This window comes from Sorex fumeus, unplaced genomic scaffold, assembly GCF_029834395.1.
Source record: "Sorex fumeus unplaced genomic scaffold, SorFum_2.1 ptg000051l, whole genome shotgun sequence".
Taxonomy (NCBI): domain Eukaryota; kingdom Metazoa; phylum Chordata; class Mammalia; order Eulipotyphla; family Soricidae; genus Sorex; species Sorex fumeus.
The window spans coordinates 15,149,672-15,162,955 of record NW_026606108.1 but is presented as its reverse complement, the minus strand read 5'-3'; the positions used below and the strand labels follow the sequence as shown (position 1 = coordinate 15,162,955).

Sequence of the window (13,284 nt, the reverse complement as noted above, 5' to 3'; positions counted from 1 at the left end):
TAGTGTTTCTTTTTATTGGTTATTTCCTTTTGTGAATGAATGGTGGATGCTTTGGTGTGTCTGGTGTTAAATGGGGTGCAAAAATCATTTTTTTTTAAAGTGGTCCGGTGCCTAGAAATCAAATGTATAGTGAGTAAGCAATATTAATTTATATTGCTATAATCCACGTGACTCAGTATTGTTAACTTTTTGTCCATTTAGAAATCATTTTTATGTTACAGAGAAGTATTAATTATATAACCTAGGTGAATGCATTTGAATATCATGTCAAACTTATTTCCCTTACAGAAATTTGGAATTTAGTTTATAGTTTTGGGGGGGAAGGTAAATAAATGCACATGCCCCTTACACTTGTTGTAAATTCACAGAGACCGCCTTTCATGCCCCCACCCATGGGAACCATGCCGCCGCCTCCGGGGATGATGTTTCCTCCTGGAATGCCTCCTGTGACTGCTCCTGGTACTCCAGCACTTCCTCCTACTGAGGAGATCTGGGTGGAAAATAAAACACCTGATGGAAAGGTAAATGAGAAAAGATTCTAAGGGTCTTACTTCTTTGATGACAAAAGAATAAAGTTTCTGAGAGCTGAGAATATTGCTTTGTGCATATCTCACATGTGTAGTCTTGGTTTCCATCACCAGAAACAAGTTTGTTTAAAAGAAAAAAAGTTCTGGTAGATTGAAATTGTGGCAGTATACTTGCCCATTAAGACTGAGAATTGTGGGGTGGGGGTGGTGTAAGTTTCTGATAGATTGAAATTATGGTACTATGCTTGCCCATTAAAAGTGAGACTTGTCGGGGGGTGGGGTGGGTGGTGATGGGAGGGATTCTGGAGATAGTGATGCTGGGAAATGTACACTGGTGGAGGGATGGGTGTTGGAATACTGTGTGACTGAAACCTAATTATGAACAGCTTTGTAAGGGTCTATCTCACAGTGATTCAATAATAAAATCTTTAAAAAATAAAATAAAAAGTGAGGCTTGGGCCGCAGTGATAGTATAGCGGGGAATACATTTGTCTTGCCTGTGGCCAACTGGGGTTCGATCCTAGCATCCCATATGGTCTCCCTATCTAGAGCCAGAGGTAGCCCTAGAGCATCACTGGGTGTGACCCAAAAAGACAGAGAGAAAGAGAGAGAGAGACTGAGAGAGACTGAGACTGACTTGGGAGTGGAGAGAGTACAGTGGGTAAGGTACTTAGAGGTGCAAATGGCTGACCTGATTCAATTCCTAGCAGCCTCTATGGTACCCCAACCACTGCCAGAAATAATTTCTCAGTGCAGAGCCAGGAGTTATTCTTGAGCACTGTCAGGGGTGTGTGTGTGTGTGTGTGTGTGTGTGTGTGTGAGTGTGTGTGTGTCCCAACCAAAAAAGAAATAGAATAGTGAAACTTGGGTCAGCACACACAGTGGGTAAGTACTTTAGGAAAGGTTTTTGCGGGCTAGTCACTGCTGTGGCATCTTCTACCTTAGCGTGCAGCATTCCAAACTCCTCAAAGGAAAGCAGGTATTTAGCCTCAATTGCATTGTGTGCATAGTTTGGTCAAGAAAGCCCCCTCTTACTCCTTAGGAAGTGGTGGCAGTCAAATTCCCAGATGCCAGGTAATGGGAACTTTGTTAGGGGGACTCTCTAAACCTTGCAGTCTTAGACCTGGTATCTTAATTTTCTGCACAAAATTGTGCCTTTGAGTTTCCTTTGTGTGTTAAAAGTGTAGTGTGTGGAACTGGAGCAGTAGTACAGTGGGTGAGGTGCATACCTTGCACATGGCAGACCCAAGTCTGATCCTTAGCACCCCATATCGTCCTCCTAGCCCTGTCAGAAGTGATCCCTAAATACAGAACCAGGAAAAAGGCCCTGAGCACCGCTAGGTGTGACCCCCAAACCAAGTACATACATCCTACTCATTGCAGAAAATTTATGAATAGGGAAGAAAGGAGGGGGGAATTACCCATAAATCTTTAATGCATAAAAAATCGGTTTTGATACACTTTCTCTTTGCTGCTTTTGTACCTTTCAAAACAAAATGTGGTTACACTATAATTTTTTAAAAAACAGTTAACAGGTTCTATGATACCAGTGATTTTACTTCTCTCCAGGTTTATTATTACAATGCGCGGACACGTGAATCGGCATGGACCAAGCCAGATGGAGTTAAGGTTATTCAGCAGTCAGAACTCACACCTATGCTTGCAGCCCAGGCACAGGTGCAGGCCCAGGCCCAGGCCCAGGCTCAGGCCCAGGCCCAGGCGCAAGCCCAAGCCCAGGCCCAGGCCCAGGCCCAGGCTCAAGCCCAAGCCCAGGCCCAGGCCCAGGCCCAAGCCCAGGCCCAGGCTCAGGCGCAAGCACAGGCTCAGGCTCAGGCGCAAGCACAGGCCCAGGCCCAGGCCCAGGCGCAAGCGCAAGTACAAGTGCAAGCACAAGCAGTAGGAGCTTCCACCCCTACGACCAGTAGCCCAGCACCTGCAGTATCCACTTCAACATCATCATCCACCCCATCTTCCACCACTTCTACCACAACAACCGCCTCTTCGGTTTCGCAGACAGTATCAAGTGAGTAGCAGTCAGCATGTGCTTTCGTATAGGAAGGGGCTACAGAAATGGATAGTAGGTAGGGAATACATTCCAAAATGACCCTTTTACTTCTGATACTCTCCCGGATGTTATTTAAGATATATTTTGACTGAAGTTTGAGTTAAAGAACAGACATTTACGCTTGTGGAAGAGGTTTGCCTGTTCCTCGTTACACAGCTAAAATGGGGAAGTGCAGAGTTAGCCAGCTTGGCTAGTAGTAACTATGCCGTGGGGTTCTTGACTCTTATACTGAAATCACAACTACAGACTTTCATACATTCTGAGGAGGCAAGAGGAATATATGTGAAACGATTAGAGAATAGTGTGCAAAAATTTATACAGCAAAAATTAAAGGTGTAAGCAAGAAATAGGGAAACAGATAGGCAGACTACATGGATATTAAGGTTGATATTGAAGAATATAAGATATTTGAATAGGTTCATATGTAAGGAATGGTTGGTCTTTCAGATATGAGGAACAGCATGAACTAAGATCAAAAAATGAGGATAAGTGTAGTTTATGAAGTTGTTAGGGAACATTTCCTAGGTGAGAGCGTTTGTAGTTTGGTCAAGTTGTAAAGAACTTTATGAGCCAGACAACTGGCTCAGACAGACTTTAGGGACCTGTATAAGTGGAGTATTCTGGAAGATTTTCTGGTGCTAATTTTGGGTAGTGTTGAAATGAGAAAAATTCTTAAGAAATTTTCAGTAATGTTACTTAGGTGGGAATGGGAAGTAGGTAGGTGAAATGAGTTGGTAGAAGTACTCAGAAAGGTAATAGAATTTTCTAGTATAAGTAAACTCAGGAAGGCCCAAAGATTAGATCTTTCCTAAATAATGAGATACAGTGAAGGTTTCAAGGATAAGCAGAAGAATCTCTTTATTTGCTTAAAAAGTTATTAATACTTAAAGCACTGCTCTTAGCTTTTTCATTTTTATATGTATGCATTGCCATTTATTGAGCTTGAGTCCTAAAATACTTGAATAATCATTTTCTTAAATGATGATTAATGATTACTGGCATAAAGTTTTCCTTATAGGATGATTTTAAATGAGATGGTTTTGTTACCTGGAAAATAAGGGGGAAAATTTTTTTAAATAGGCATGCATCTCCCCTTCCTTCTGTAGCTTCAGGAATATATTAATGTATAGTACTCTAAGAAATATGCATGCGACAGAAATTGAAGGCTGTAATACTAATAGTAGGTTTGGTTTTATTCTTACAAGAAGCTTCTGAAGAAGTAAGGTAAATTTACTGTAATAGGGAGATAGTTTCTTTTTTCCCCCCTTTGGTGGAGAAATGCACTTAATCAGTATAAATAAGTCTTTTGTAGTTTTACAAGTCTTTTGCAGCTGGAAGGTGAATTTTGATAAGGAAGTCTATAGTGTTACTATTAGTTGAATGTAGGTTCTTTGCCTTTTTATATGGTAGTGTTTCTAAAACTGTTGCAGGACAGAAAATGGCTTTTTTTTTAATGGGCTTCCTGTGTAGTAATGAAAGTAATCAAAACAGTAGATGATTTCTCTGTGGAGGCTCTATGTTGTTTCTATTTTATTATTTGCCTTCATAAAGAGGGAAGAAGTAGTGCATTTTTGTTTTTGTCTTAAGGTGGATAGCTAAATATTTTTAACTACCTATTTTGATGTCATAATGGTCTGGCAGTAGCTTATGGCTATTTTATGATTATCAATTACTCTATTAAGAAATCCTGCCTGTCATATTTTGCAGTTCTTCAGAATGATCTGGAACCCTTTATTCTAAGAATAGACAGCAAAATCATGATCTTTTTATTACTTTAAACATCAGTTTTGATGTTGTCTTTCTGGTATTCCTAACTATTTCACTTGATTCAGTGTTATGAAATGGTGTCATATTGTACTCTTATTAATATTACTTCATCTGTTACAGTTAGCCTTTTTTTTAGTGAAGGTAGTAGACTACATTAGTATTTTTGGGTTTAGTGTTTACAAGTTATTTTAGCAAATGGAGTTAGAAATTTACATTCTCTAAAGTTCTATCATTCTCTTAGTTATGCATTTTATTCTTTTATTACCTGTTACCTTTATCCTGTTCTTCTCATGATTTATGACCCATACCCAATCAAATTCAGAAAGCCCTGTGCCACAAGAGAAATGAATTGAATGGATGGTTTTGCCTATTACATTGATGTTCCTTTTCACTTGAAATTTATGCCTTTATGATTTATTTTCTTATAATACTTTGTAACATAATTTAATAACTATATTATTACCAAACTATTTTTTAAAAAATGTAACTATGGACTACTACAGTCTAGTTCTGTGGGTAAATGGGACCAAACATTAAGGAACTTATATTTCAGTCCTAGCTGTGCATAAACTCATTTTATCCTGAGCAAGTTTGCGAGAAATGATTAAAAAAAAAAATCCTACTTCACAGGGCAGTTGGGAAGAATAACTAGATAGACTTTCAGCCATGATAATAGATTACAAATGCTAATAATGGTATATGTATGGGACTGGGCAAATGTTGCATGTAATTTGTATTTTTCAAACTGTTATAAAACTATATTAATATGATACTGTACCTTAAGGCTAGGTCTATGCTAGACCAACAATTCATTCCTGGGCCCCTGAAGATACTTGTTTGGCCCTGCTGTCTATTTAGCCAAGGTGAGTCCCTCATTAACAAGTATGAAATTGCTCACATCTTCCCAGCCTAAGTGAGTTTCATTATTAGGAGCTGAAAAAAAAGATAACTGACATTTTTTGTTACCAGTTGAATTATTTGGTACTTTGTATTAATGAATGTACTTTTTTTTTTAGAATGAAATTTGCACACAAATTGGGAATACAGTTTTATTTCTTTTACTTTGATGAAATAATTGTAATCTAATACTTTTTTTTACATCACAAAAAAGATGAAATATTTGTTACCAACGAATTAAGAAGATGAATTTTGTTTTGGAATTAGATGGGTTATGAGTAAAATACAAAAATATTTCAGAACTGAGATGCAGATTTTAATTTTTTTATGTTTTGGGGTCATAATTTGATTTTAAATGTGATTAGTAGGGATGAAATGTTTTACTTTTGGCATCTAAAAATAATGTATCAGGTCTGGAGATGTAGCTCAGTTGTAGATGTCTTATGTTGTTAGGCCCTGGGTTTGATTCCTGGCATCACAACAGCAACAAAATAATAAAGTAATAGAACCAAATTATCCTGACATACACATTCTCCTTGCCTCTCACATTGGAAACATGAGATTTTTTTTTCAACTTTTGTTTTTTTAACAACTATGGAAAAATCTAAGTTGTTTTTGAGTTCCATTTGTTCATATCCAGGCAGTCAGTTGTTTGCTTAACTTTTTCTCTTTGTTCCTCTTTGCTTAGACAATTTCAATTATGTGGAAATTGATTTTTCTACCTGTTTTTTTCTATTTATCTGCCAGATTAATTCATCAGATGAACACTGGTTATTACTCATAGACAGTGACTCAGATGCCTTATACACCTCTTACATTCACAAAATAACGAAAATAGCGTATGAATTCATTTTTCAAAAAATTCAAATTAATGAAGCATAAGTGAAATTCAAATTAATGAATAAGTGAAAGGCACACATAGAAGTAACAAGTCAATACATTCTGGTGTGCTTTCTTTAGATCATATCTTTCTATTTACATTATTTCTTTCCTTACTCTATTCCAGTTTAGACGCCTTAGCCATTTGTCCGAGGCATCCTTAGCATGTCTCTAACCTATCATTCCAGCATCGCTGGTTTTATGTTGTATGGCTAGTCTTGTACTAGCTTGTCCTTTTTTGTAAACAATTTCTTAGTGTCCTTTACTCGGTTTTTACTTACTTTTCTTACCATTTATTTACTTTCTCTCATTTTACTTTTCTTATTGAAATCCTACTCTTTCAGGGTCTATCACAGACCTGCGTAATAAAATTTCATGTACCCTTCCACAGATAGAAATGGTCCTTGGATCTTGATATATCAGGGTCTATCACAGACCTCCGTAATAAAATTTCATGTACCCTTCCACAGATAGAAATGGTCCTTGGATCTTTATATATGTATGTATGTATGTATGTATATATACATATATATATAATCCATCCATTTATCCCATTTCACTCTGTATTTTAATTTTTGTTTTCATTTAACTATTTTCAAGTGACTTGAAGACAGATTTTTTTTTTTTTTACAAATTTCTTGCAGTGCATGGAATGGGATCTTGAATACTGAATGAGTGAATAATGAATGAATGTAGTAAATGGTTTATGAAGGAGTGATACATATTTTTGTTTTATCTTTTATCAGCACCCACAACACAAGATCAGACCCCAAGTTCTGCTGTTTCAGTTGCCACGCCTACAGTTAGTGTTTCAGCTCCTGCTCCTACAGCCACACCTGTGCAAACCGTTCCCCAGCCACACCCCCAGACGTTACCTCCTGCTGTTCCTCACTCAGTACCTCAGCCAGCAGCAGCAATACCAGCTTTTCCACCAGTAATGGTACCTCCATTTCGCGTTCCCCTTCCTGGCATGCCAATTCCTCTTCCAGGTAAACCAATAGAGGGTAATAGCTTTACTAGTTCTGTTTTCATATTGTCAGTTTGTTCTCATGTGTCTGTTGCATTTGAAATTTGCCTTGAATCTCACCTGTTTGGAATGTTTTTGAAAGATTCATGGCTAACGGCAATATTTTCTCTTCAGTTTTGGTAAATGTCTTTTTTGTTGTTGTTTACATGTCTTAACGTTAGCACCATATTTAAAGGTACACTTGTTTTGATTAATGACCTTAATGAATTAAAGATGATAATCTTTTCATAAATGTGTTCTAAATGCATTATTTTTAGGGCTTGAGTCTATGAAGTTCAGAGTCACGAGTTATTATAGCTAATGTATGTTGAGTGCTCTCCATACCATGCACAGAATTCTAAACACTTCATCTAATAATGTATTTAATTTTCATAACTATCTTATGAGGTAGATACACAGGTAGATTAAATTATTTTCCTGTGTTGCCTAACTAATATTGATGGTTATTTGGGATGTGAGCCTAAGCACTGTGCTCTTAATGACTTATGTTGGGAAGAAAATGCAAGTCATAACTGAAAACTTTATCTAGATAAGATCAGATATCTCCCAGACAACTATTGAGAAGTAAATTTTAATGTACATCATTTAGAAATTTAAGGTGAATTATGTGTTTTATTGTTAGGGAACATTGTTAAAACTAGAGAAGGAATTGAGAGCAAAGGTCTTACTGTAAATATTAAATAGTGGTGCTAGACATTTTAATTTGAATACAGTAACTATTACCAGGCATTTTATATTCTTATTCATGGCCTGTTTGCCTAATAATGTGATTGAAAAATATCACTGCCTTCGGTCATGTGCACAGGGCTAATTTGTACAAAGCGAAGATAAATGGAATATAGACTTTGTCTCTGAGTTTCATATTCATTCCAGTATCAATTGCCACTGAGCTAGTTTTGATTTGAAAACAGAGCTGTGATTCAGGTATTTTTTTTTTTTGACTCTTTACACATTGTGATAATCATTCTTCATCTAATTGTCCTTTCCCTTGTGACCAGTGTGAAAACAACAAACAATTGCAGATACTACATCTGAGTAGGAAAGATACTAAAAATCTCAGGAATTAATGGCTTTATTCTTTTAGTGGAGTGGGGGGGGAACCCTTTACTTATTGTTGCTATAGTGTTAGGTAATTAAATATGTGACACCCAGGATATGTTTAAGAACCTCAGGTAATTTAAATATAAAAATAAAACTGGAAATTTTTTTTTTTCTGATCTAGATTGCCCTTTCGCTAAATTAAAGACTGGCAACCAAATATTTTCCTCTTTTTTATAAACTTTTCTATAAGGTTAAGTGGTATAAGGAAGATGGTTGACGTTCATAGTAAGTTGCAGTCTTTGCTTAGGGTCAAGGACAGTATTCACATCAGATCCCAGACTTTGAGTGGTCTGAGAAAAGATTGCTCAGCGAAAAGATTGTTCAGAAAAGACTCAAAAGATAGTATAACATTTTTCAAGTATTTGAAAAACTGTCATCTAAAAGAACTTTGGTCTTGGGTCTTGTATTAGAGCAGTGGTTTCTAAGCTTCTTTGTCCTACCTATCCACCCAACCCCTAGTCCCCTGAAACCATTCTTTCTTTAAAGCAAAATGGTCCCCCACCCCAGTGGAGGCTTGGATTGGGGGCAATATAGCCCAATTTGGGAATCACTGCTTTAGGTGCTTAGTAGAACCAGTGGCTGAAAGATTAAGTAGCAAAATTCTGTTCTATGGACAGTAGAGTTTTGTGAAAAATAAAGTCCTTTTATTGTAGCTATTTTCATGTCATTATCATCTTTGAGCCTCATTTCAATTGGTAAAAACTGTAGAGTCCTTGGTAATTGCCTTGCACACACTGGCTCGTGTTTGATTCTGGCACCGCATATGTCTGTTCTCTAAGCAGCACAGAGTGTGTCTTTCCTATCCTTCCCCCAGAAAAGAAAATACTGTTGTTGGTTTATATTAAGGTGTTTTTGGCATTAATGCTTATTCATTTTCGTATTTTTCCACTTAAATGAACTCTCCCTAGGTACTTTTGTGGGAAAAACAAAACAAAACAAACTCCATACTTTTTTCCTTCTCTAAATAGATGATTTTCATGTACACTGAGATCTTTTTCCTTCTTCAATTCGGCAGTAAAAGTAACGTTTATTGGAGGAATTTAGGTGTGATCCCCTGTCTTGGAGTCTCAGATTCTATGGGATCTAGCAGTAATGCATGGTTCTAACAAGGATTAAGGAAAGGATAGTCAAGATGAATCATGGAAGAGACTGGAGTAATTATGGAAAAACTTGGAGAAGCCTTAAAATTGAGAATAGAAAATTAGATTAGGATTATAGGGTTTCTATTGTCAGAATGTAAAGTCTTAAAATTTTAATAAATAGTGACATCAGAATTAGTCAGATGCTAAATGGAATTTTCAGATTACTAATACAGTATAGGAAACTTGGACATAAATAATATACCATTAAATGAATGGGGCCAAGGATGCGCATTAATGGTAGAGTATTTATATATGTGAGGCTCTGATTCCCAGGACCAAATGGTCCCCTGAACACATGGGTGTGACAGATTAAAAACATTTTTTAATATGTCGATATCTTATGTCTTATACATGTAATCACTCTCAGAGAAAATCTTAACTTTTTATCATGAAAAGAAATGTAAGACCTTTCTGTATGTTAGTCGAATACAAGAGCCTGGTTGCTCTTTAACTGCTGCTTAATTGTTATTTTACTATTGCAGGCATAAATAAGGGTTCCCTTTGTTTTAAGTTATGTAGTTAAACATTTATTGGAAGAAGGTTTGGAGTTCAGCCTTTGAGAATTTCTGATTCCTTAGGCTCAGTGTTCCTGCAGATGGCAGTATTTACACTAATTTAAACCTAATACATCTTACAATTTCTTTAACCAAACCAGTTCTTTCATTGCTTTTTTTAAACAGCAGGGAAAGTAAAACTAAAAAATTTGACGGCATGCTTTTTTGATTGTGCTTCAGAGTAGAAAGTCTGGCTTTAATATTCTTTAAATAGTAACTGTAGTAATAAATGAAATTAAAATAATGGTAAACTTAATAGCAAAAATAGCAAAATTTAAAGACATTTCAGAAATTGGCAGTATTTGTGTGCGTGTGTGTGAATATAAGTACGTTATTTACAAATTGAGGAGTTTAATTTTTTCCCCTGAATTAAGAGAAATTTTGTTTTCTGTAGTTAAGTGGGGGAAAGAGTTTGTTTTTAGTTTATATCAATACCAAACTAGGTTCAGTTTGTTCATGAGAAACAAAAGATAAAATTTAATTACTCTACTTATAATCTTTTACTTTAAAACAAATTTAAATTCACTCATAATTTTCTCAATTATTCAGTCTTAGTTTTTTCAGCTTTTCCTTTTATTCCCTTTTTAACATCATTCTAATGCGTCATGATGAGTCGTCATTCTTCCAAGAACTGTATGTAATTTCCACTCTTTGGGGAAAAAAAGGGCTACTCACTCAGCTGACTTAAATGACAAGTTTCTGAATCAGACTGTGTAGTTATTAGTGACATCAAAAGGGCTATATTTTTCTTAACTCGTTACTCTGCCTTCATAGTGTTTCAAGCCCATGCATTTTATGGAGCAGGCATTAAATATGAAAAGCTACCCTTCTAATCATCTTTGTCCTTTTGTTTAAAATATTATTTGCAGTGCAGTACTTGGATTCATTTTATACTTATTTTCTTCTTTTCCCTCTCCGTCCTCTTTGTTCTATCTCATTTTTTCTATTTCTGCATGGTTTTGCTCCATGCCATTCCTCTCCTTCTGTATGAAGTCTCTTGCCAGTAGCAGAAAGACTCTTGTCTCTGTCATGCTGCACCTGCCTTTTCCCTTGTATCGAAGCAACAGCAGCATGGTTTTGATGTCTGTGGGGAAATGTCCCATATGAGGATTTAGGTCTGTGTCATGAAGGGGCTTTCCTTTGTTGAATTCAACTCTTGAGACTCCTTCACTATTACCAGAACTGGTTTGAGGAAAAAGGTAATTAATGCTGTAAAATAGAATTAGTTATCATCGAACCACTTCCTACAAAAATGTCAAACAAATTTTGCTCCATTCTTGGTCTTTTTCTTTGGAAATGGCAGTCTAAATTGTAGTGGTAAATTATTACCCTGAATCCCAGTGGTAGCCGACATACAATGGCAGCTTTCCAACGTATGCTTGCTTATCCGTTTTACAGGTGTAGCAATGATGCAAATAGTCAGCTGCCCGTATGTAAAGACAGTCGCTACCACCAAGACCGGTAATTTTTAAAACCATCTTAGTTTGTTTTGTCTGTAAGTTGGCATGGTAGTGAATGTTGTTGTTTATCCTTTTATTTATTTATTTTTGCCCAAGTGAGTGGATTTTTTTATATTTTTCTTTTTAATGAGCAAGTATAAATGCAGTTGTCATATTTGGCCAACACTTAATTTTCCCAGTTGCCTGTAGCATTAGCTTCTTTGGTTCACAAAGCAAATAAGATCAGATCACTTTATATCTTAATTTTTGTAATAAGTGTAAACAACTTCATTCTCATATTCATAACATTTGATTTTATTTTTTGATGTTTGTTTTTAAGTTAAATATAAAAAAATCATTTCCATGTGTTAAAGTGACGTGATTGTGCTTGCATGCTAGTGAATATATGTGTGTGGTTATTTTTGTGTGTAGTATAAATATGCTCTTTAAAGCTATAGAGGACAGTGACCCAAAACTTGATTTTAGCTTTGAATATAAGGTGTTTTTCTTTAATTTTGATGTACATATTCTTAATTATATAATCTGTTTATTTGCCCAGCTTGTAAAAAATGCCATTCTTCCTTGTTAAAAAAGTTATTTCTTTTAGAAAAAAGACTGAACTGACAGTTTAAGGGATATCTAAATTAATCAGCTATTATATATTAAAGTAGATTTGCAAACTCATGGCTTTAAAACGTCATTTAAATCCTTCTAGGGTAATTTAGAACTAGAAAATAAATTTGTTTCAGGAAACATGTATACTAAATGTACTTGTTACTTGTTTTTATTAGAATTTGAGAGATTAAAAAATAAGTTTCTATTAAGTGGAAAATGTAACAATATTTTAATACTTCATGCTACAAATTCTTCATAGGTGTGACCCACCTGAGGGTGGATCAGTTTTACTTTTTTTAAAGATAGTTCTTTGGTTTAATTTTTTATTTAGCTATTAAATTTAAAACGGGTAATAGATTCAAGAATTTTATCTGATTTGTTTTTGTTTCGGTTGGCTTTATTTAATTTGGAAAAATTTAGATCATATTTTTAATTATTATTTTGTATTATAATCAGATTCATGGCGGTAACTTTTTGTTCTTCTTCTTTTAGGTGTATTGCCAGGAATGGCCCCTCCTATCGTCCCCATGATACACCCCCAAGTTGCTATTGCAGCTTCACCTGCTACCTTGGCTGGAGCAACTGCAGTTTCTGAATGGACTGAATATAAAACAGCTGATGGGAAAACTTACTATTATAATAATAGAACATTAGAATCAACATGGGAAAAACCGCAGGAATTAAAGGAGAAAGGTATAGTCGTTACAAGACTTGTTGGGACATAGCCTCTATTGAAATTATGAATAGAATACTACTTGAAATTCTGACTTAATCTTTCCCTCCACCTAATTATATAGTTGTTGGATTATTCCTGTAAATTGGTATATGAAGTTATTTTTAAAAGCCAATTCTTCTACTTAACACCTTTACCCAATTTTCCCCTCTGTAGGTACTAAATAATAGAGGTAATTGCCACTTATCAGAAATGACATAATTATCAGAATTGCATAATTATTCTCTTGTATAATTTTTTTTTCCTTGTTGAAGTAGTTTAGATCAGGAAGGAATGTGTATACAGGTGTTCTCAAAGGGAAAAATTTAGGCCTTTGGAGTCTTGAGTGAGTAACGCTGATTTTTCTGTATCTCTTTCCTGTTCCTGTTCCAAGAATCTTAGTAGATTATTCCTTTCAGCTAAATGGGTGATTTCTAAAAATCACCAAGGAAAGACCCAAAGGACTTCTGTGTCCCTCTGAAATTAGTTTTTAGTGTTCATTTCCTAATTGGTATTCCAAGGATTTGATATATTACATTAGACTTGAATGAATGGTATT

General features: G+C 35.5%; 1 protein-coding gene across 6 annotated transcripts in view; it reads left to right on the top strand.

Annotated features, from left to right (window-relative positions):
• TCERG1 (transcription elongation regulator 1) overlaps positions 1 to 13,284 on the top strand; it is a 54,193-nt gene that overhangs the window by 9,805 nt on the left and 31,104 nt on the right. For 4 of the 6 annotated variants that reach the window (XR_008793881.1, XR_008793882.1, XM_056124282.1 and 1 more), the window contains exons 3-7: positions 369 to 521; positions 2,097 to 2,550; positions 6,882 to 7,124; positions 11,358 to 11,420; positions 12,506 to 12,706. Coding sequence is in view for 4 of the 6 variants with exons in the window: in XM_056124282.1 (XP_055980257.1) it covers positions 369 to 521; positions 2,097 to 2,550; positions 6,882 to 7,124; positions 11,358 to 11,420; positions 12,506 to 12,706 (1,114 nt within the window). In the remaining 2 variants the exon portion in view is untranslated. The remainder of the gene's footprint in view (positions 1 to 368; positions 522 to 2,096; positions 2,551 to 6,881; positions 7,125 to 11,357; positions 11,421 to 12,505; positions 12,707 to 13,284) is intronic. The other 2 variants (XM_056124284.1, XM_056124283.1) reach the window with 1 other exon arrangement.